The sequence below is a fragment of the Bemisia tabaci genome, chromosome 1 (genome assembly GCF_918797505.1).
Source record: "Bemisia tabaci chromosome 1, PGI_BMITA_v3".
In the NCBI taxonomy this organism is placed as follows: Eukaryota; Metazoa; Arthropoda; class Insecta; order Hemiptera; family Aleyrodidae; genus Bemisia; species Bemisia tabaci.
In genome coordinates, this window is record NC_092793.1 from 32777949 (window position 1) to 32801045 (window position 23097).

The 23097-nt window shown below is 37.6% G+C and overlaps 3 protein-coding genes across 4 annotated transcripts; all 3 read left to right on the plus strand.

Moving 5' to 3' along the window:
- Positions 1–210: 210 nt before the first annotated feature.
- On the plus strand, positions 211–9225 carry LOC109037163 (uncharacterized). The gene is made up of 3 exons (XM_072299944.1): positions 211–1171; positions 2199–2359; positions 4914–9225. Exons 1-3 carry the CDS (start codon positions 1159–1161, stop codon positions 4929–4931), a joined length of 192 nt encoding a protein of 63 aa, XP_072156045.1. The 5' UTR covers positions 211–1158; the 3' UTR covers positions 4932–9225.
- A 149-nt stretch (positions 9226–9374) lies between these two features.
- On the plus strand, positions 9375–12724 carry LOC109037164 (longitudinals lacking protein). 2 transcript variants are annotated; one of them, XM_019051674.2, is made up of 3 exons: positions 9375–9942; positions 10598–10771; positions 12262–12724. In XM_019051674.2, the coding sequence occupies exon 3, from the start codon at positions 12309–12311 to the stop codon at positions 12666–12668; it is 360 nt and encodes a 119-aa protein (XP_018907219.1). In that variant the 5' UTR covers positions 9375–9942; positions 10598–10771; positions 12262–12308; the 3' UTR covers positions 12669–12724. The 2 variants fall into 2 exon arrangements, with proteins under 2 accessions (XP_018907219.1, XP_018907218.1); XM_019051673.2 differs by lacking the exon at positions 10598–10771.
- A 3663-nt stretch (positions 12725–16387) lies between these two features.
- LOC109037166 (uncharacterized) lies at positions 16388–19739 on the plus strand. The gene is made up of 2 exons (XM_019051675.2): positions 16388–17416; positions 18673–19739. The coding sequence occupies exons 1-2, from the start codon at positions 17132–17134 to the stop codon at positions 19270–19272; spliced, it is 885 nt and encodes a 294-aa protein (XP_018907220.2). The 5' UTR covers positions 16388–17131; the 3' UTR covers positions 19273–19739.
- Positions 19740–23097: the final 3358 nt, after the last annotated feature.

Here is a 23097-nt window from a genome sequence, read left to right on the forward strand (position 1 = left end):
GATATAAGCTAAAAACCGGTCGCCGGCGGCGTATTTTGGCCCCCCGCCCCCCCTTTTTTCAAGATGGCGGCCTTAGCGGACGGCCGATTTTGGTAAACTTTTGATATGTTGTTCTGGTAGCCTAATGCAACATGTTTCCGCAAAAAAACCTTCTATATATGGATTTTCCCAGATGACCCTTATTTAGAGCTAAATTGACTGGACTACATGTACATTCTTCCCGACGCGACCTAACGAGCATGGCAACGAAGCAACTCTCTCTCTGTAGTGAGCGGTCGTCAATTTAGCTCAAAGGTCAAAGTGCAGGTTCATACCTAGGAATCTGCCTTCTCAAAAGCATAAACGATAATGCTGTCGTTTACGAGTTTCCAAATGCTGACAAATCAGTGCAGTTTCACAAGAGGTGCGAGCATGGTGTTCTCCATTTTTAAATAAACAGAAGAGAATTAGTTAGATTTTTAGTCATTTTATTTGTATTATTTTAAATTACAAATCCATACGGAGTGTGCGAAAACTTATTGGTAGTAACACGTTAAAAAACGCCGACTCCGCGAGTTTAACTAATCTCGCCAAACTCAACGCTGCATTAGTGCCTGCAAGACTGTATGAATACTTCACGCATTGCCCGTTCACGACGCTGCGCGCTTTAATCATTGAAAATTCGTAATTTCTCGGTGCTGGAATGCTGTTTTCGAGGATTCATAGATTTTGCACCCCTACCCCCACCCTTCCTCTCCCCTTTTAGGATCATTCTTAACTTCTCACCATGCAGCTGATGTAAGAGTTGATTTTGATAGAATAATATATAAAATTGGTGTGATGTCCAAAGTTTTCCAAATTCGTGTTCTTTTCTATGGACTAACTTACATGATGACACCCTTCCTTTTGCAGGTTCTCAACGGGTTGATAGTTCAATTTCTCCGAGTGCTCTCAACGTCCTAGAGAGGCTTGCCGATTCGAGAGGCATTGAGGAGAAAAGTTCAGCATTGAGATTTATTTGTGACCTTTGTTTCAAAGGCTACAAAACAAAGAGTCTCCTATTACGGCATCAAAGATACGAGTGTGAAAACGCTTTAGAGAAACCCTCTTTTCCTTGCAATTTGTGCTCCTACGTCGCGAAACACAATTATCACCTGAAAAGACATCTAGTCCTTACTCATGGCATCCAAATGTAATTTCTCCAAGTTCTTTATTCAATATCGAATGAAGCTCTTTCATGTTTCAGGAATGTGCAATCAAAGCATTTCATTTCTATTTTGTCCTTTCAAACGCAAAAGCAATGAAAGAACCAGTAGCTTTAAAACTAAAAATTTATTTTATTTTACTTGTTACTCATCTGTTTTTTTCGAAGTACATTATTTTCCAATTGCGACCATAATATGTTTTTTTTTTTTCAAAAATCAAATCCCTAACAAAGTCCGTGAATGGTAGTTTTCACGATAAAGGATAAAGTAACTTTACCTCTCTGATTTTCTGAAATGCACGTCCGACCTCTCCCATTGATTCGGTCCATTGTGCGACGGGTTGTTCCTCGTGTTCTCTCAGACAAATAACCGAAATAAACACACCTGTTTAGATATTTTTACCATTGTTACTGTTACACCTGTGGAAATTAGTGGCCACAATTATTATCAATTTAACCTATTGTAACCAATGATACATGTTGATTATTAGTATTTTTATCACAAAAACCATCTTTTTTAAAACCATCGATTAATGATAAAAAATAGCACTATTATTGGTTAGAGATACTGTTATTTAAGACCACGCTCAGAGCAATTCTGCCATGGTAATCATAACCGCTAATTTTTTCAATGTAATAATGCATTCTTCCAAACGCTTTTTATAGTCAGATCTTCTCTGCGGGATGTTCATTGAAGTTGATAGACACAGCGATAGACAGAGAAGAGAAACGAAAAATAGGAAGCCTTATCGAAGGACGTGGATGGTTGTAAGGGACAAAATACAGAAGTAATAGACTTACCAACGGCAGCTCACGAGAAATCCCACAGTTAAATCACCATTTACTGTCTTTATAAAGTCTACAACAACCACCTCTTTCAAATAATAGGACAGTTAATTTTCCCATCGTTCTTTTATGTCTAACGCTTTGTCTATGAATTTCAATAATCAGTCCGTTATTTTAAGATGTATACAACCGATAATATTACCGATAATATTTTATTTCTTTCTTCTAGGTCTCCCGTCTTCCTACCCCGTCGTCGTAGTCCTTCAGAATTCATCTGCCATTATTTCACCATACTCCAACAGTTGTACATCAAAACCGCTTTCTGGGAATTTCCTCCCGAGTTCACACCTGCAGGCTTATGTTTGCGATTTTTGTGGAAAGTCCTACAAGGTAAAGAGTAATTTGAAAAGGCACCAAACCTATGAGTGCAAAAACGTCCTTGAGAAGCCGGAATTCCCATGCCCACATTGTCGCCACATCTCCAAACATAATTTTGACTTGAAAAAACATTTGATTCTGAAACATGGGGTTAAAGTAAAGTGAAAAAAAAACAACGAAAACTAGCATGCAGCAATGCAGCATTGCAGCACGTAAAAGTAAAAGGGCACAACTTCGTTTTTTCTAAAGTACCGAGAGTAGAAGAAAACGGAAACCTTTTTTGTCATGATGAATTTGTTTTTCCTCTCAAGCTGAAATTAAAGTTGAGAGATGTCACTACCACTAAAAATTTCAAAAGTTTACATTATTCTGTTTATTTTTCAGGAAGGAAAATGGTCTCTCTCCTTTTTGTCCTAACTTTCTTTTTGCCATTATGAGGACCATTTGAGTTTACACTTGATAATCCTAAAACTTTTACGGCTTAGCTCTAGAATTTTTTTCTCCTTTTTTTGAGAACAAAGATATCTGGAAGAAAGCACATTTTGAAATTCTAATTTAAGACCATCAAACGAATTCAATATCTAAGTTTTATTCCATTATTTGAAAATTGTGAACATTTTGGGCGAAAGATCCCCCCGTAAACTCTCAAAATTTAACTTTTGCTGATACCTTCCTTATTCATTTTAAAGCGACTTAAAATGTGTCATTCAGTTGTGCTATTAGGCAAGCCTCACTGGAAAAAAACCACATTGGACCTAGAGTCCACACTCTTAAAAACATCGACAAGAAAAAATCCTCTTGATTCAATCGGATTTTAGCTTAAATCAAGAACCAAGCCTCTTAATTTGAGCGGATTTCCTTTTGACTTAAGCAAAAATCTGATTGAATCAAGAGTATTTTTTCTTGTCAATGTTTTCAAGAGTCGGGATTCTAGATCCAATGTGTTTTTTTTTTTCCAGTGCTCGTCAAGAATCGGGCCTGTGCCCCTCTAATCGTATATGTGTGGACTTATTTGCACAATATAATTGTCGCTCGTTAACTTCCATTTATCGTTCAAACGTGGAAATGATAATCGGTTAGACCGTCAGATTCATACGACAAAGATATTTATTTAAGTCAGTTTTTACGCAACAGCTGTTTTTACTCAAATGATAAGCAATGTTTTCTCTTTTTTTTTCTTTTTTGGAGTAAAATAGAAAAAAAAACGAAATAAATACAATGAAAAAGTGAGGCGGTTTTTCCGGAGTTGATATGATGAGAATATGCCTTTTGATTCAAAACGTAGGTTATATTATTTTGATAGATTTTGTCAGTTATTAGTGTTATTCTTAGAATTTTTCCACGAAAATATTTTTTCCTATGTGTTTCATTGTACCTTTTGCAAAGTAAATATTTTTCTAAAGCCCTCTCTTAATTAGTTATTTGGAATAAATGTTTTTAAAATGTCATCTTCTTGAAAGTTCACTCACTTACCTTCGTAAACTTTTTTAGACATTTAAGTTTCGTGTGAATGCTTCTTACTGTTGCAGTGGTGAGTTCCAAATACTCCTCCGGGTTTCGATTCAATCACGATAAATTATTTTTTATTATATTTTTGTTATTATTAATTAATTATAATTAATCTTAATTATATTTCTTGCCAGAGAGTTTCTGCCCCGCTTTTCGGGGAAAGAGATAAAACATACTATCTAGCCATGTGATCACTTGGAACCTTTGTGATTACATACGAGTCAGAGGCAGATCCAGCAAATTGGCAACACCGGATTTTCTCCATTTAAAGCTATGCTAAGTAATCGATTCTTGTCTGAGCACCTGGTTCCTCCAAGAATCGATACATTTCCATAGATTTAAATAGAGGAAAGGCAATGTTGCAAATTCGCTGGATCCGCCGATGATACGAGTTAAATTGGATGTATTTAAGCTAAAAAGAACTATATTTCACGCAAATCCTATGCACGTACTTCCTTTTAGCATAAGTACGTCCAATTAGGAGTCGAATTCATGGTCGTTCCATGAACACCTCTTTTCCTTGAGGAGGCTCCATATCCTTATAGTTTTCATTATGACTTAGGGGGCCTCTAACGAAGCATCAAATTTTATGAAGGACAATTATTTTTCCAAACCTTCCGTAAAATTTAGCCTCTAGAAATGGATCCTCGCAAGGCATAAATATTTGCCGCTGAAAACGTACAAAATACAAAATAATGCGACTCAGGTTTAATTCTGGCGGCTACCGTGCCATTTTCAACGAGGTCGCCGATTTTGAACACGAAGATTTTGTCGATTTGACGCAGGAAAAACTAACACAAAAAATTAACCATCAGCGTGTGTTACTCCGTGTTTTACTTTCCATATTAACACAACATTTTGGTCACTTTTTCTTGCTGTGTAGGCCTTCTTTACACGAGCTCAGTTCGCGGAACTTTTTGGAGCCTTCGTTCCTGGAACTTATTATAACTCATTTGTAACTTCTCCGCGAAACTTCAGTTCCGTGAACTGAGCCCGCATGGACAAGGCCCTCAGCATGTGACTATTACATTGTTTCGATTCCTTCGTTTATTTTTAGATGTTCTCGGACCGATAGCGCGAGAATCCTACGAAACTGTAATGATGAAGGATGGAGTTCGGTTTATCTGTCAGTGCGGGAATATGTACTCAAAACCGACGAATTTAAGTCGTCACCAGAAGTCCAATTGCAGTGCTGCTTCTGAAGTGCTCCGATTCAAATGCAATTTGTGTCCCTACGTCGCCAAAAGGAAGGATTATTTGAAAGAGCATCTCATACGTCACCACTGTTTGTAGTTGTCAGCTGATATACATCTGAAGATTCATACTTCACAGCTTAAAATATACAAGAAGTTTTACATAACAATCTTGAATTTTCTTATTCATACCATGTTGCTCCATGTTTGCTCCGAAAGGGCAGTGCCTAAAATGGCATTATCTAGATTTTGGGCAGGAGCCAACTTCAGGGCCATAGGTTTAGACACTAATTGGTCTAATTCGCGAAGGGGTAAATCCACTCAAGCTCTAAGTAATGCCATTCGATCTTGACGTCGACGAGAAAGAACTTAGTATTCTTTCTTCTTTTCGTAAACAAAACAAAATTACCGAATTTGAACATACTTTAAAACAAAGTTCCTTTCAACAAAGTTCAGAAACCGTTCTCCTTTTTAAGGTTCCCCTTTAAATTACGCGAGGACAGTCATTAACTGTACAGCTTTTCCGGTATATAACGTCCACATATCGACGGTGAAAGTCGGCAATCACATAACTCGTTTGCGGTGTCTGAAAATCTCCGCCTCTACGTCATTTTTTTAAAGGAGAACAAATTGATATTATTTCTTGAAGTTTTTGCAGAATTTTCTTCGCATTGAGAAGAAAAATCATGACAGTTTTAAAGAATTGCCATTGAGTAGTTTTCCATTTAAAAAATAAAGTATGATATATTAGATATCCTTAAAAAAAGTATGACAGGAAGTCTGCGACGTCGCAAACCGAGTTATATGATTGCCGACTTTCACCGTCGATATGTTCCTCGCATATTATCTCAATGCCCAAGAATGACCCCTATTTTAGAATAGGAATACGTTTGAAAAAATACCAATACGCTCGACAATTTTGATCCTACATTCGTAATATCTAAAATCCAAACAAATGAAATGTTTTTTCAAGTAAACTCATCATGGGGAAAATACCAGGCAATAAGGAATTTTACATGAGATATTAGTGAATTAGAAGATGGATGAAATGAGTCAAGTACCTCCAATTTCCGCATTTTTCTTCATTTACAGCAGTTGGTAAGTCCATGTAGCAAGCACAGCGGACTCCTACTTTCTTACTCCGCGTTGAAGTCTCTAAGAAATGCGTTGGTAATTTTCATCTCAACAAGTACTGTGCGGTAGATATGTGGTTTCTACTTAGCGCTGCAGAATGAAGATCTTGCACGAAGCTGAAAACTCTTTCTAAAAGAGCCCAAAACAATTTTTTCAATGTTTCTATTATTACGCTTACAGGGTGATTCAGAAGCTCCGCACCACCATCCAGCATCAAACATCACCCAATTGTTCTCGTTCGTTGCGAATTATTTGTCTGATTTTATTGTACTATTGTATATTTTTCCAAAAGTGCGATTTTATTAACGGAAGAAAACCGACACCCAATCAGCAAAACATTTAAACTGAACCTTTGTTTCATTTATTTATATTTTTTTTATTAATATTTTATCTTTTATTTTTTACCTCATTAGATCCTACGTCCAGCCCTTTACGCATGAGTTCAACCCCTGGATTATCATCATCAGACATATTGTGGCAATGCCATGGATTCGGTGAAGTAATATCGGAGCCATTAGACTGGGAGACAAATCAAATCAAAGACATAATACATGTACAAACGACTGAAAATACGCCCAAAGCTGTAAAGAAATTCGCTCCAGAGAGTTCGATTTTTGGGAATGCTGCATTGGCCTATTGGTCCAATAGAGAAATTGGTTCACTCTCTTTTAATCCGACAATTTACAATCAAACTAAAAGGAAAAGCGTAAGAACCCTCAACGAGGAAAGTTTCCCCTCGCCTCATAGCTGTCTTACTTTATTGGGAACAAGAAGATGACGAAAAATCATGATGTTTTACCAATTGCAAACACTGAGGTGGATAATAATCCTGGAACATCTCAAGAATCAGGGATGATATCAAAAGCCAAGTATGATTGGGGTATGAATATGACGAATCAAAATCACTCTCTTTCTTTGGATTCCATGACCCAGGAAAAGCGTAGATCTGCCGAAAGATTACAGGATTGCGAAAAACGTAGATTTGCCAAAAGATTACAGGATAAGAAAAATAAAGAAAAAATACGGAACAGCCCAAAAAATATTCAGCAGCTAAAGCAGAATACGAAAAATATGAATAAAAAGGACAAGGCTGGAGGTGACCCAAATTCGTCTCGTGTGAATTCCACAGCGCTAAGTAATTCAAAAAAAGCTGGAAAATTACAGAAAAATAAAACGAGGAAGCGAAATACCCCAAAAAATGTTCAGCAGATGAAGCAAAATATGAATAAAAAGAACAAATCTCCAAATATAAACAATTCGTCCTGTACGGATTCCACAGCGCAAAATAATGCAAAGTGTGCTAAAAACTTACAGGTAATTAAGAAATATAAGAAGAAGAACAAGAACAAGAAGAACGATGCAGGAAATCGTGAAAAATAATAAGCGAGTGCAAGTGAGGTAGCGCAATATAACGTAACACATACACATACACACTGCGTCCTCTAGAATCATATAAGGGAAGGTCGTATGCCTTGAAAGTACGCAGTACGCTATAGCTCTGCATGACATTTTTAAGGGGATTTTCATTTGTATGCTTGGATCCAATTCCATTTTTTTTATCAATTAAAGCCATTCATGTTTTATTTATTATTCTTTGGAACAATTGGAACGAATAAAGAATATTAATTTTCTTTCATGCAGAGCTAAAACTGTAAAAAAACAATCTCGACCTATATCATCGAGTGACTCTCTTTTAAACTTTAGCTTTTATTTATTTATTATTTTCATCTTATTTTGAAAAACAGTTGTTAGTAAAAAGTTTAAGTGTTTGTTGAAAGATTTTTTTGTTTGAAATGTGCGTTTAGAAATCAAAAGTTTAACAAGTCTTTCATTTATAGCTCAAAGAATTACCATTGTATTCCTATGTGTAATTTAATAAGATTGATAGACTGTGATTCTGTTTTTTGTATTTTTATACTTCTATAATTTAATTCTGTCATTTAAGAGGAAATTATCATTTTCGTTCAAGATTATCATAAGAATATACAATTTATGTTTTTTTCAGTAGTCATTAAGATTTACTGATAAATTAGGTATTATGTATCAGAGGAAAATGGAATTTTTGGAGTAATATCTTTGAAAATAGGCCTCTATATAGAATATGAATCGAAGCACGCTCCTATTTCTCGGGGAAAACGATTCATACAACGGAAAGTATGAAAATCAACTCTTCAACAAGATTTAAGTGTTGACAATTAACATTGGTTCACTTGCAAAATAACTGTAATGACGTCCTTTCTATAATCTAATTTCTATTTGATTTGTCTTAAAAATGGATGTCAATACCTCGTTTAGGAGTTGACTTTCGAATTTCCCGTCGTGTGAATTGTTTTCTTCGTAAGATTTTGGGAAGGAAACATGTAGCTCCTTTTTTCAGACCCTCTCTAGTGGCTCATCATTTTCTCTCTGTGCCCTTTGTCGCCCCTTTTTTGAAATTTTTACTTCATAGTTTACCTTAAAACTTGAAAAGCTCAAACACAATCATTATATCGGGTAATTCATCTCTAGAGAAGATCTTTTTTTTGAAAATTTTTTCCACGGCCTGTAGTTCTTTCATACTTTTAAGGTTAATTTTTTGTATATGATTTTGTTTCTTGGTTATTATTTTGTTTTTAAAGAAGTAATTTATTTTTTAATGTATGCTAAGTGTGAGGTAAAATGTTCCTTTCTCGAAAGTTGATTCTCCTATTTTTGTTTCTATTTTTTGTACCGTTTGTTATTAGCTCTCTAAGAGTCTAGTTTTTGTACTTGTTCAAGTAAATTCAAAATGAAATTCTAGTCCCATTAAAGAAGATTGGTCTCTCATTCGTTTAGCCCCCAATTTTGTGTGTTCAAACTACTGTTCAAACTTTTTGTCAGTTGTTCATCTCCTCTTCCCCGGATGTATCTTTTCATTTCCAAGCCCTGATTTTCTCCAAAAAATTAATGATTCTTAGAGGCAAATGAGACGCCAAACTTTTTTGGGCCCAGAGAAAGTATTGATTATCTTCCTTATTTGGTACCTATCTTGAAAAATAAATTGTTCTATTTGGTACTTTGCAAGTTGCCCTGCTTCATGCTTACTTTGACCAATACCCGTCCAACTTTTACTTGCTGAACTTACCAATAGTCAAATGACCCTTTCAAAGGATCTATAATGAAAGGAAGGATGGATTTCTTTCGTTTTTCTTTTCGTCTTTTCTTTATGCACCATTTTTGCTAAAATTAAGCCTTTTCTTTTATAAATTCGCCATAGTACATGACTACCCCGCACTGTACACATGTTGCCAATATTTAGAGGGTACACTATTTTGATCTTTTTCAGCTGTCTCTGAAAATGAATTTTGTTTCTTCTTTTTTCAATTGCAACTTTTAGAGCGTATTTTTGAATGCATGTTCCATATTTTTTTTACTTTCGTCCGTATGAATGAGTAGATTAATTACATAAAACTTACCGCTTACTCACGACTTTAGTTATCCTTCAACTCGATAAATTTTGTGAAAATCGATATCATACACGTTTTTGAAACTCACATCACGTCTCACAAAAAAAAAAAAAAAATAAAAAATAAAAAAAATACGTTAGTGTTTCTCTAATAGCGTCGAGCGATTTCAGTGAGCTCAGTTACTATGTAAGTCTTATTTTTATTACAGAGTGTAATGGAAAGCCAGCTCTAGCTGTTTTGAAGCAATTTGTTCGAAATTTTGATCGTAGGTGGATCTAGATCAATGATGCATGCTGGGAAGTTCACGCCTCAGCGCATCACTCATCGATGATAAGTAATTGCAATTTGTTTTGTAATCTATACTTACTTTACACAATGGATGAAACGATGCTTTCATAACATACTTTCAGATTTTCTAAGAACGTCTATTTTACTGGATGATACTTCTTCTATTTTACTCAATTCTTTAGAAGTAATGAAATATGCAAAATGTTGCTGAAGCAGTAAGGAGAGTTATTTCTTCTCGATACGAAATCGCGAAAAGCTCAATGTCAGCACATTCGTAAAGGTCAAAACCCTCGAAAAATTTTTCATCCCTAATTTTAAAATTTGCGCCGGAAAGTTGAAGGATAATACATTTTTGAGTTTCTCTTTTTGGAAAATTACGACCTAGTAAAGATCTATCGTCTCTGATCAGACATGCCCTCCCAGTTCAACCAGCTCCGCGCTTGATCTGTAGTGCCCGCTATCATGAAATATAGTCCCTCAAATTAACACATACCTATAAATCAAAAATATCTTCCCCTATCAAACGTAATTTGTGAGGGAAGAAGTTATTGTATGCATGTTGGATCAATTTAAACGGTTGTTGGTGTAATATTTGTTTTGAGAGACCGAGTTGCATAGCAGTCACAACCACTCCCGGATACGTCAATATTATCTCAGTATTACCTTAATCTTTTTGAAACCGAAATTTAAAATTTTTTTAGCCGTACGATTATTGTAAGGCATAGAGGGAGTTGTAGACTTCAACAATGCGCTCAACGTGGGTTATGAAGGATCTTATAAAAAAAAACCATTTCCTTTCTGGCTTATAGGCAAAAATTTGCGACAGCCTTACCCCTTGAAGAATAATTTTTATCCGGTCCACTTTCATGAAAATGGTATGTATTCTTACAAATTAAGCTCCTTTTTGTATCGTATCATGCGCTTAGACCCATACTTTATCTATAGTTGTAGGAGCGTAGTGGCTTTTTGAATCTCTTCTTGCCTTTAATATTATCTTTTTGAATAGTATAGCTTTTATCTCACTTGCCGAGTACTTTCTGATGTTTAATACACTACAAACGCAAAGTTTTTCAGGTACAGGATAAATGAATCGTTCTTTCGAAAATTCGAAGGATGACGTCATCGTGCGTGCCACGATTCCTTTCTCTTTCTTTTCGTCACCTTTCGGTCAATGTATCGCAAGCGCCATTTGCACCTAGGCGCTATGTTGCCAAACTTCTCAAACTTTTTCAATTTTTCACGGAAAATTGAACGAACAAAATCTTTTAAAAAATTTACTTAAAATTTCTCCTGTCATCAAGATTAATGAAGAAACTGAGATTGCCGGCAACATGGCGTCTACGCATGAATGGCGCTTGTGAAACTTTGGCCGGAAGGTGACGACTTCTATCATCAAATAGCAAATCCATGACATGCGCAACTAACTCATCAGAACCATAGGTTGAGAACACATCGCTTTTTCAGACACTCAATCGACTCACAAGGCACCTTCTCAGTGCTTCGCCCTAGCTCTTGTTTTTAAGTATCACCAGCGGAATATATTCCTGACCGTCCACGACGAAAGTGATCCTAGTCCACGGAGTAATCATCTCAAGAACATCGTGGATTAGTCATCGAAGTGGCTCTTTCTAAAAATTACGTTTTTCAAACCGTAAACTTCAAATCGCTACAACTACTGTCTGATTTGACAATTTTGGACGTTTTTGTGCCAAAATTTTAGTAAAACACTCATTTACACTTGGGAATCGATCATTCAGTCTACAGTTTCAGTGGACCAAGATCCCTTTTTTCGTGGATGGTCATATTTGGACCACATTCTGCAATGAGGAACTACTATTTCCTGATCATTTTAAAAATGACGTATGTGTCATTAGTGTCCGTAAGCAGATAGGTTCTTTCACAGGTGAGCTAGAAAAAGTTAGACCTTAATTGCATAATGTAGTCCGTTTGTTGACTGGAAATTCAAAACCAGGCAAGCGTCATCAGGTGTTGTTGTTGTTATAAGATATGCAAATGTTTCCCTCATCTAACAAGAGGGTGACCTAAGAATAACGACTCGCACTGGAAAAATAAACACATTGGATCTAGAGTCCAGACTCTTGAAAACATTGACAAGAAAAAATACTCTTGATTCAATCAGATTTTTGCTTAAATCAAAAGGAAATCCGCTCAAATTAAGAGGCTTGGTTCTTGATTTAAGCAAAAATCCGATTGAATCAAGAGTATTTTTTCTTGTCGATGTTTTTAAGAGTCTGGACTCTAGATCCAATGTGTTTTTTTTCCGGTGCACCGTAAAACTTACAATTAGAAGTAAGTGTAAATGGACTTCTGGAAGTCGTTAACAAGGCCCTGCTATATTTTTCAGTGCCGTTCCAAGATGAGAGGCAGAGCCCGGTTGATTTCCAACGGAACATGACGTCAGAAATCGATGAGAAACCTCCTCACCTCGAGTGGACGGACCAAGAGTCGTGGGCCGTCCAAGCCCTTCAACTCCCGAGAACCAGATCCAGTACGTTGGGAACCATGTCCTGGGAGGATTTGCGCAAGAGCCTCCACAAAGAGGTGTTCCTCGAGTCGAAGCAACCGTTCCGCTGTCCGGACTGCAACGCCACTTACGCCTGCAAAGCCTCCGTCAATCGGCATATCAAATATGAATGCGGGAACAAGGAGCCCTGTTTCCAGTGCCCGTACTGCCCCAAGAGGTGCCGGCTCAGGAGCAATCTCTACCAGCACGCAAGGCTCGTTCATAATAAAAAGTTGAGCTCCAGATGATTCTTTACTTTTTTTTTTATCCTAGACAAGGTGCGAATTTAAGCATTGCATTATTCTGAGGGGTCCACCACTCCGCCCTCTGCTGGCTGATTGTTGACATTGATAGACAAAGCGATGGACAAAGAAGACAAAAATTATATGGGGGATCCTATTGATGCTGGAGGCGGGTGATTGCAATCACTGGAAAAAAAACTGGACTTAGAGTCCAGACTCATGAAAAAATTGACAAGAAATAATACTCTTGATTCAATCGGATTTTTGCTTGAATCAAAACGAAATCCGCTTAAATTAAGAGCCTTGGTTCTTGATTTAAGCTAGATTCTGATTGAATCAAGAGTACTTTTTCTTGTCGATGTTTCTAAGAGTCTGGACTCTAGATCCAATGTGTGTTTTTTTTTTCCAGTGATGGACAAAGGAGGTAGGTAATAGACTAACTAACGGCAACTCACGAGGGACCCTTTAGTTAGTCAATCATTTACCCCAAGAGCCACCCAAATTAACCAATAGGATCGGTCCATACTCATTATGTCCTCTTTGTCTAATCAATTTTAACAATCAACCCGCTGGTCGTTACGCGACCCACCTTCCAGAGGGCGCTTTGCGCTCTCGCGGAAAATTCAACTTTTTCGTAACAAGTGTCACATAAAAAGTTTTTATCTTGGTCAGGAGCTGATTTCAGTAATTTTCGCTGCAGAAATAATGTTCTAACTGAAATATTGATGAAGTAACATACTTACCATATCAGGATCCTTGAATTTTTGCCTTGTCTAGTGGTCCATTGTATGCATTCCTAAGAATCCAAGTTACTTGCTTATCTTCAGCTATGCCCTCGTTATCACGTTTGGAAGAAAACAGAAAAGAGAAAGGAGAAGAAATTGTACTCTCGCAGCATCTGTCTTCCTCTTTCGCTGAAATGCTACATAGAGGCAGAGAATTAAAGTTTTTGCAAACTTTGCAGATCAGTCTCTTGACTTGAGAAAGTTTCATGTAAAATTGTTCTCTCTCCAGTGTGGTTTCGTATAATTTACATGTGATTAATTCAGTTTGAATCATACACTCTTCCTTTTGTAAGCAGTTCTTGGAATTCATTCCTTTAATTTATTTTATAACTTGTAATTTTTGTTTCTCGGTTCAAATGTGATTTTTTTATTACTTTTTGTATGTACATTTTTTTACCTTCTTACTTTGTGCACTGAAATTCTTACGATTATGGTTAATTTTTCTGTGATCCTCAAACTATTTGACTATACATAGTCTTACTAGCACCTAATTCCATTTTTTCCTATGCTTCTCTAAAAGATGCGAGCATTGTTTTTTTTAGAAATATGAATATATAAAAAGAAAAAAAAACGTTGCCAGTGTTGTACATTTTGAAATTAAACATGTTGATTTGGATATGTGCCTTGCAACGCAACTCAAGTGTTTCCAAACGTGAGAACCCTATCTTTGACACTCCAATACAATTTTTATGATAATTTCCTTCCATAAAAACAACTCATTTGCGATCTCATTTCTAAATTTATTTCGTTCATGAAGTGGAACTTTATCAACTTTTGTATTACTCTGTTCACTTTGCACGAAATAAAGATCATTCTGAAATACGAATAAAGTCTGTCAATTTTTGTTGTAATATTTCCTCTCGTCTCGTCTCATTTTTTCTCCACTCCTCTGATAAACGTCTATCACAATCATTAAAATTCTGTCTTACAAAAAATCTTATTTATAAAAAAAAAAAAAAAAATTCCTAGAGTGTGATTACTCTTGCTATTGTTTCTCATAATATAAAAATAGCGGCTCTCATTTGCTTCGTCTGCACGGGACGTTTCACGGGATTTTTCCCAAGTTCGAATTGCAGGAATCAAACTTCTGGGCTTAATTTCCCGTTAACCAAAGCAATAACATTTCTTCTTCTTCTTTTAAAGTCGTTCCTGGGACTCCACAAGGACTCCTAGTTGTTACTGTGATTATTATTGACCAATTCAATATTTTTCCCAACTTCGCAAGTGAGATTTTTCACCGGACAAATTCCATGAAACGTCCCGTGGAGACAAGGCCGTACATGTTGAGGACTTCTGATTTATTTCATTTTAATTTTTCATAATCAATCAATTCAAGGCAAGACTTGAACTTACAAGAATCTTCACTTAAAGAGACTGATATCTCAATTCTTAAGTTTTCAAAGACATAATGTTAAAGGCCTTTCTTTTTAGGACACTACCTACATTCATTTTGGTATTTTCTTTCATAATCATTAAATATACGATAAACGTTGCTTCGAGGCGAGGAAACTTTCAAGTTTTGACTTTTCATAGTGTCCATATTCAGAAAATTTACCGTGACATTTCTCAACGATCAAAATGCAAAAAGCGGAATTTCTTGAGCCTACAACAAAATTATTATTTTTTTTAGAGAAATGAATTTTTTCAACACCTCGATTCGTTCAAATTACATTTAATCAAATTGAGACCTCGTATTAATTTCATTGCGAGTATAGCAGAAAGAAGTTCTCCAAACATCACCATGATTTTGCAAAAATCCAGGTATTCATCCGTTTGAAAGCATTATTTTGACCGAGTTTGCAGAGACAGATCATGACATGGAAATTGGCAGCACTGTCGGAGCTTATGTATATCTCCACCATTTTTCCTTAATTTCTACGCAATCATGCAAGTTTTATGGTAATAGGAAAGAGTTATCCTAGTCAACACCACTAATATACGAGCACTGTTGAAGGTAGTGTACCTGTCGTATTACCTGCTAACGTCTAAGCCTTGATATTCTTTTCTCATCCTTAATTTGACCGCCTTGAAACCTCCTGGTGATATGGTAACTCATCTCATCCTCATCTACTCTTCATGTAGCAATATTGTCTAGTTTTTTATCGCCCTCTAGGAATTTAATGTGTGTTAAATTACATAAAGAGGGTCTCTCAAGTTCGGACATAGCAACTAAAATTAGTCGTAATTCTTGGCTGCAACGTTTTCCTTGTATTTCCTTGCTTTTTTACCCCTCCCTCGGGGGGCCCTCGCCCCCTCCTGATGGAGGAGCAAGAATTTTAATCCCTCTGAAAGATGGTCTCCTTTGAGATAGAAACCTTCCGAAAGTTTCGTTTTTCCATCTTCAACCGTTCAAAAGTTACCAGGAGAGGTATACGGACTTATGGGACACCCTCTATATAGGGCAAAAAAATCTCGAGCCAGATTCTCCTGAATCAAAAAAATGGGAAAAGAATAATTATTTTAACTTTTCATCGGATGAAAAAACTTTTCAGGGAATTTGAGTTTTGTCGCAGTTTTCTTTTTAGGCCGCGTAAGTTCTTTTATCAGCGAAAATGACGAATATAAGTCGACGAGCTGTATTTATCTGAAGGTTTTGCTGCAAAATCATAAATACTAAATTTTCATGGAAGAACTTTAAATGCCCGTGATGGATGAAATATTCTCTTAGGCATACCTATAACTCGTGAGAGTGGCTACGTCATCCGATGTGCTTGCTTAAGTCCACCATTTAAAAGAAAAAATCCCTAAACTCCTGGTCAAAGTAGACGTGCTCTGTTGACTTTGTGCACTGATGAAAGTTCTGGGCTTAAGCATGATAATTCTCTTGATTTTGCCACCATTGGTTCAACTCAAGGAATAGGATTCAGGAACAGGATGAAGCAAAAAAGTAGCATAAATCAAGTAGATAGCATCATTTTTTATTTTAAAAAAAATATTTCTCGGTGACAAATTCAATACTTTTGTTTTCAGTGATATGGAGCTGCTTTAATATTTTCAAATTTTGAAAGAGGAGCATTATGGGTCATGTTGCTCATAGAAGGTACAGCCAACTAAAGAGACATCACTAAGTTAAATTCCACGTAATTAACGTTGCACGTATCAGAAATGTCCAAAATACACTGGAACACGAGAACAATTGATAACAGTATTCGAAAGTTAAATGGTTAATGTAGATTTCGTGTTTTTCCATCTTTCTCTGGGCAAACTTGACTACCGTTGACAAAGAAATAGACCATCAGACTCGGTATATTTGAAAATATGCGATACAAAGTTTATTTTAGATATTTTTAAAGTGCTCAATGCTGTTTCATCTATTAGGAGTATACTCAGCTGGCTCTATCATGTTGTGAGCAGCAGATCCATTTAGACGAACCAATCAGATTTCTCATCGTTTCACCAGGGGCGGATCCAGCAATTTGGCAACAACGGATTCCCTCCATTTAAACCTATGTTAAATAATCGATTCTTGTCGGGGCACCTAGCCCCTCTAAGAATCGATACGTTTCCATAGGTTTAAATGGAGAAAAACAGTGTTGCCAAATTGCTGGATCCGCCTATGCGTTTCACAGTGCCACATCGAATCATTCGGTCACAAATTGGTCTTAAGTTTGTAGCATGCTTGAGCATGAGTAGTCGTATCCCTTAGTAAAGTAGTTTAATCGATCGTACTATTTAGTAGTAATTATGATTTTAACCGGGTGTGTTCTCTTTATTTCAGACTCGGAAGATGACGAGAGAGATAACTCGAGTGAGGACCTGGAGGCAGACCAGAGTAGACTGAGGATCGTGGAGACGGAAACGAGCGTGCCAGAGAAAAGACCCCAGGGAAGGCCGAAGCGGAAATGGATGAGCTCGAAAGATCAGAACTCCTTTTCGAAAGTCTCTCCGTACGGCGGCATGGGTGACAACTCCTTCGGCATGGCCAAGCCGTGGTCCTCGTGGTCCTCCACGCCCGGTGCATCTACCATGGTACGTCCTTCTATCAAAGTCAGAAGTGGATCCAGCGATTTGGCAACATCGAATTTCCTCTATTTAAACCTATGCTAAATAATCGATTCTTGAGGGAGCACCTGGCCCCTCCTAGAATCGATACATTTCCATAGGTTTATATGGAGAAAAGACTATGTTGCCAATTTGCTGGATCCGCCAATGATCAAAGTTCCTTGCTTTGCTTGCGTTTGACAGTCGAAACGGAGGAGAAATCAATCTTTCGAATGCTTTCTTGGCAACAAAGGAGACGCAAAAATAATGGCTCACTGTGTAATGGGTCCGGGTAGCGCTAGTCACGGAATCAAATTTTGATGGTCTACAGCATACACTGGAAAAAAAAAAACACATTGGATCTAGAGTCCAGATTCTTAAAAACATCGACAATAAACATACTCTTGATTCAATCAGATTTAAGCTAAAATCAAGAACCAAGCCTCTTAATTTAAGCGGATTTCCTTTTGATTTAAGCTTAAATCCGATTGAATCAAGAGTCCTTTTTCTTGTCGATGTTTTTAAGAGTCTGGACTCTAGATCCAATGTGTTTTTTCCAGTGCAGCATATGAAGAAGCAGAATTTAAGTTCTTTAGACCGTTGTTTTATTGGGCCCAGAGAGTAGTTTTTTTCGGGGGGGGGGGGGGGACCGGATTGGGAAGAATCAATAAAATCGGTATTTTTTTCGCCTGGGACCCAAGGAAGGGCATTTGGGACTTTTTGTTTTCTTGGAAACCTGAACCGCCTTCAATTTATGAAGTATACAACCCGCAATGTGCGAGCCCTATTAACAATATTGCGACTTAATTATTAAAATTGTTAGAAGAAGGAGACAAAGGGCAAATGGAGCGGTTCCATCTATGGAAGCGGGGGGTTGCAATGGATACAGGAGGTAATTGGACGTATTTCTGTGAAACGGAACTAAGCGCCATAGGGGGAGGAGGGTAGAGGGGAGCTTGGATTGGCGGCGGAACCGGGCGTCGGGCTCATTCCGTCCTACACTCGCAATGCTTTTCCATGGCGCTTAGTTCCGTTTGACAGAAATACGTCCAATTAATTGACAAAATAACGTATTCCATGAGAGACCCTATATGGTTAGTCAATCATTTCCCCTTAGTCAATGACGACCACTTGTTTCAACCAGTAGGATTGCTCCATTTCCCTGTTTTCCTCTTCGTCCATAGCTTTTCACACCAATTTCAATGATCTCATTCTAAGTCATCTTTTGTGTGTGTGCCCGGCAGGATCAAGACGCTCGGAAGGCGATGCAGGAAGCGATGCTGCCGGACTTCGAGGAGAGCATGCTCGGCGTGGGGGCGGGGGCGGGGGCGGGGGGCGTGCGCGGGCCCTCGGACTTCTTCATGAAGGTGATGGAGGAGAGCGGGAACAGCTTCACGCCGGCGACCTACCACAAGGAGCGCAAGTCCTCCCTCATGGACCTGCTCACCTCCTCGACGGAGGGCTGCGCCATCCTGGCCCACTACAAGAAGTTCAACGCGCTCAACAACCGGATGCGCGGGAAGCTCAGCGACATCATCATGCGCAACGAGCTCGCCGCCGACCCGAACCGGAAGATCGACGTCCGGCGCTTCGTCGTCCTCTCGCGGGCCATCTCCGTCGCCTTCCCCACCGAGGACCCCTACACCTACTACGTCCCGTACACGAACCTCGGCGGCGGCAAGAAGTCCTCCGCCAAGGGGAAGCTCTGCGACAAGTACCACAACCTCCGCCGCACCTTCCGCGAGTCCGGGCTCATCCCCCCGCGCGGCGCCCCCCAGGCCGGCGAGGACTACGACAAGGAGCGCGAGTTCGATAACCTCGACTATCATAATATCTACGCTTGAATCCCCGTCCACCAAATTTCCTTTGTTATAAATCGTATTCGATACATCAAACAGGTGAGATCGTATCGATATCGATTGGTTCAAAACATATCGACCACATACTTCTTCAGTGCAATCAACTCAGTAAATTATCATCACTCTTCGATCAACTGAGCCAAATTGGCGTCTACTTCCCTATCAACTCAGCCATCCTATTAGCTGATCGATCTAAGAACAAATACTCCATTCTGAGCAACTTTATCCGCTCCAACAAAATAATTGTTTAACTTTAAACTTCCACTCCCAACATCCACACATGGAATAATCCAAGCAAATAATCAACATCCTAGTTTCTTCTACCACCAATAATCAATAATCTAGCTATCTACTGACCATATATCTGGTTAGTGGCTGTTTGTGCCCATGCACTAAGGCCAAAGCACCGTTACAGGGCAAAAAGTAAAAACTAAAAAAAAAAAAAAACTAAACATAGCCTCGAAAGTCAATTTAGAAATCGGAGGGAACGGGTCTTTTGTAACAGATGTTTTATTCTTTTGAGTACCAAATGCCAATGTAAAGTGAAATTGTTGGAAATTTTCTCATTTTCAGCTTCTCCAACTTAAATCCGGATAGTTTGGTTTGAGGTTATGTTCTATTGTTTTGAACCAAACGATACATCGAACCATTATCGAATACGGTCTATTCTGGCTTAGGGTCGTGTTTATTCACAGCGAAAGAGAAAACCAGAGCCGTAATTTGAATGGGTCGCACAAGTTCAATGGAGATGTTGCATGTGTATGAGGAATTTGCGATTTGACGATTGATTCTTATGTAAAAGTTTGCGAGAAACACGATACGATTCAGCGAATGATAACATAAAATAAACAAGTGTAGCATACGTGAAGCCACGAGTTTGAGGCCAACCGGTGCGCCTTCAATTCTGTACACGCAACATGGTCATCCATCGAGCACGAATAGTCGCATCCTCGCGCCGTGATGTAAAATAGGACAGTGCAGTGCATTGACGAAAGCGGCAGATATACCTGCGAGTTACACGCGCTTGTTGGAAGTGAAACACCAATATAAAACCAGGATTTCGATCGCTTGACGTCGAGCTATCGAAATGGAGATGTTGCATGTGTGAGGAATTTGCGATTTGACTGTTGATTCTTTCGTAAAAGTTCGCGAGAAACACGATGGTGCCACTGGTTTTCTCTGAAATCAACTCCCAAGCTCAAAAAAAGCTCTCAAGTTGAGGGCGTAATGGAGGGGATATCCCACGCTATCCCGAGAGTCCACCTCTACATCAAGACAAACTCTCCAAAGATAGGGAGCAAATACATTAGCAGGGTTGCCGTGCTTTCAGTTTTAGAGTCCCCAAATAAAGTGGCAGCCCTGTCAAATGTATTTGCTCCCTATCTTTGCACGGAGAGTTTGCCTTGATGTAGAGGTGGACTCTCAGGATAGCGTGGGATATCCCCTCCATTATGCCCTCAACTTTGAGGCCTTTTTTTGAGCTTGATAGTTGATTTCAGGGAAAACCAGTGGCACTATCGTGTTTCTCGCGAACTTTTACATTAAAATCAACAGTCAAATCGCAAATTCCTCACACATGCAACATCTCCATTCAAATTGCGGTTCTTGTTTTCTCTTAGATCCATAGTCGTCCCCCAAACAGCCCCTTTCCTGTAACCAAAGGCAGGAGCAAAGAGTGTCGAAACCAAAGGAGAGATAATATCACATTTACTTTAATGTAGTAAAAATAATCATGCAGTTGCAACTCGTCGTTGTTTTCTTGTGTTAATATGATATTCTTTAGAGGTCTCTAATTGCGAAGTTTTTATTTCTGTAATTACAATCAATAAATGTAGTAAAATATGGCATACATTTTTATCCAGCTGCTTTTTACTATGTTACAGTAAATTTGGCCGCATCTTTCCTCCTGTGTACAAATATCTCTATCAGTACGCTAAAATAAAATTCAAAACTCATAGTGTTCGTCCAGAGGGCAAGATCGTAAGCTCCCTAAATTTATTTTTGACACAACTCGTGTTATTATTGAGCATCATCGAGTATCAAATATTTTTTAGTTAAAGCTTTGTGATTTATGTTTTGTTTATTTGTGTTGGAATTAGAATACGCCATCCATGTGCGGTGCTCCTTGTTTTTATTTTAAGTGATCGATTGATACCTCATCGTATATGTATATTTAGTCGCACAGAAATGTTATATTATTCGAAAATCCATCACCTTTTTGTGAATTATTTTTCTCTTGTTTATATTTTTTTCGATGTTGTCGGCATCAAATGGTAAGATTTTAATCGTGAATGGCGAATATGAAATTGATATCGAGTTTGTCTTGTCTCCTAACAGCAAATTGATAATATGTTTAATTATCCTCCCGTCTCTAAATCTTTTCTCTCCCTCTCCTAGCCCTTATTTCACTCTCCAACCTCCCGATCATTTATCACGCCTCGCATCACGTGGGCCACATTTTGCAATAAGGAACAACTATTTCTGGCTCATTTTTGAAACAACATACATGCCATTGGTTTCCCAATGCAGAAAGATGCTTTCATGGAGGAGCCAAAGATAGTGGTTCCTTATAGCAAATTGTCATCCACTTATGCATGCGTATTTGACGGAGATCATGATACGTTGTGCTTCATAATCATTATGCCATTTCGACATGATGCAAAGAGCCACGTTAGAAGGAGGAATGAGAAACTCAAGACGCTAATTTTGTGCATGTTAAGGTCAATATTTCTTCATATATTACCTTTTACAATCACGGTGTTTTTTTTACTTTTGCGTCTTACCTTCCATCTTGTATCCCCCTCTGTCCGATTTTTATATTGCATTTGTTATGTTTTACGTTTTACGGTATTTTTTTTATTTTTGTTAATTAATACTAACGAAACTCAATTCCGCGATATTTTATAGGATTTTATTATTGTATGATCTACAAATATAATATTTTTAAGTATCAAATCAATGTTTCTCAGCAGAATTCGTTGTAATGATAGTGTCTTCGTTGAAAATATAAAAACTCTCCACCAATAAGTGTAAGTATTTTTGTACTTAATATTATCGTTTTTGTCGGAAGCAGATTCGAAATAAAAAGAAGACAGTGACATCCCTTCAAATACATAGGAAGTTTATGTCATTTCCATTCTAAATTTAATAATTTTTGTTAAAAAAATTTCTGTCTCACATGTTTGCTTCGTCAGCAACGTTTCATTGCCGCGTACATTATTATTTTTTATTTTTACTAGAACCTCACATTCTATCTAGTTTTGCCCCTTTTTTCAATCGCATGTGACCATTAGGAAAAAGGCTATACGTGTAGTTAGCTTTCGAGGTTTGTGAGTTATTTCATGGACAGTGTATTTATTAACAAAACTGATTTTTGCTAAGTTAGCTTATAATTTGTTATTGACTAAGCCAGGCCCAGAGGTTTTTGAGTACTTACCTCATCATGGCCTTAGGTTAAGGGAAATATAATAAGGCTTGAGATCCTGTAAAAACTTCTTTGATAAATAAAATTTTTCAATAAAAAAATTTGTTCTCATTTGTTCTCAGTAGCCCACCACACGAGAATGTAAGACAATATTATAATACAGTCGGTAGAAAATGGAACTGTCTTAAAATGAAAAAATCAATTATTCAGTATGAGGTTTAAAATTTACCCAATTTACTGAATTTTACCTTACTTTTCATTTACTCTGTTTCCTTATACAGAATTCCTATTCTGTACTGTCGTGTCACAATGTGATAATTCTGATCGCAAATCCACATGATAAATGAAAATAAAATGAAAGTTACATGATGGTTCACGATCATTAG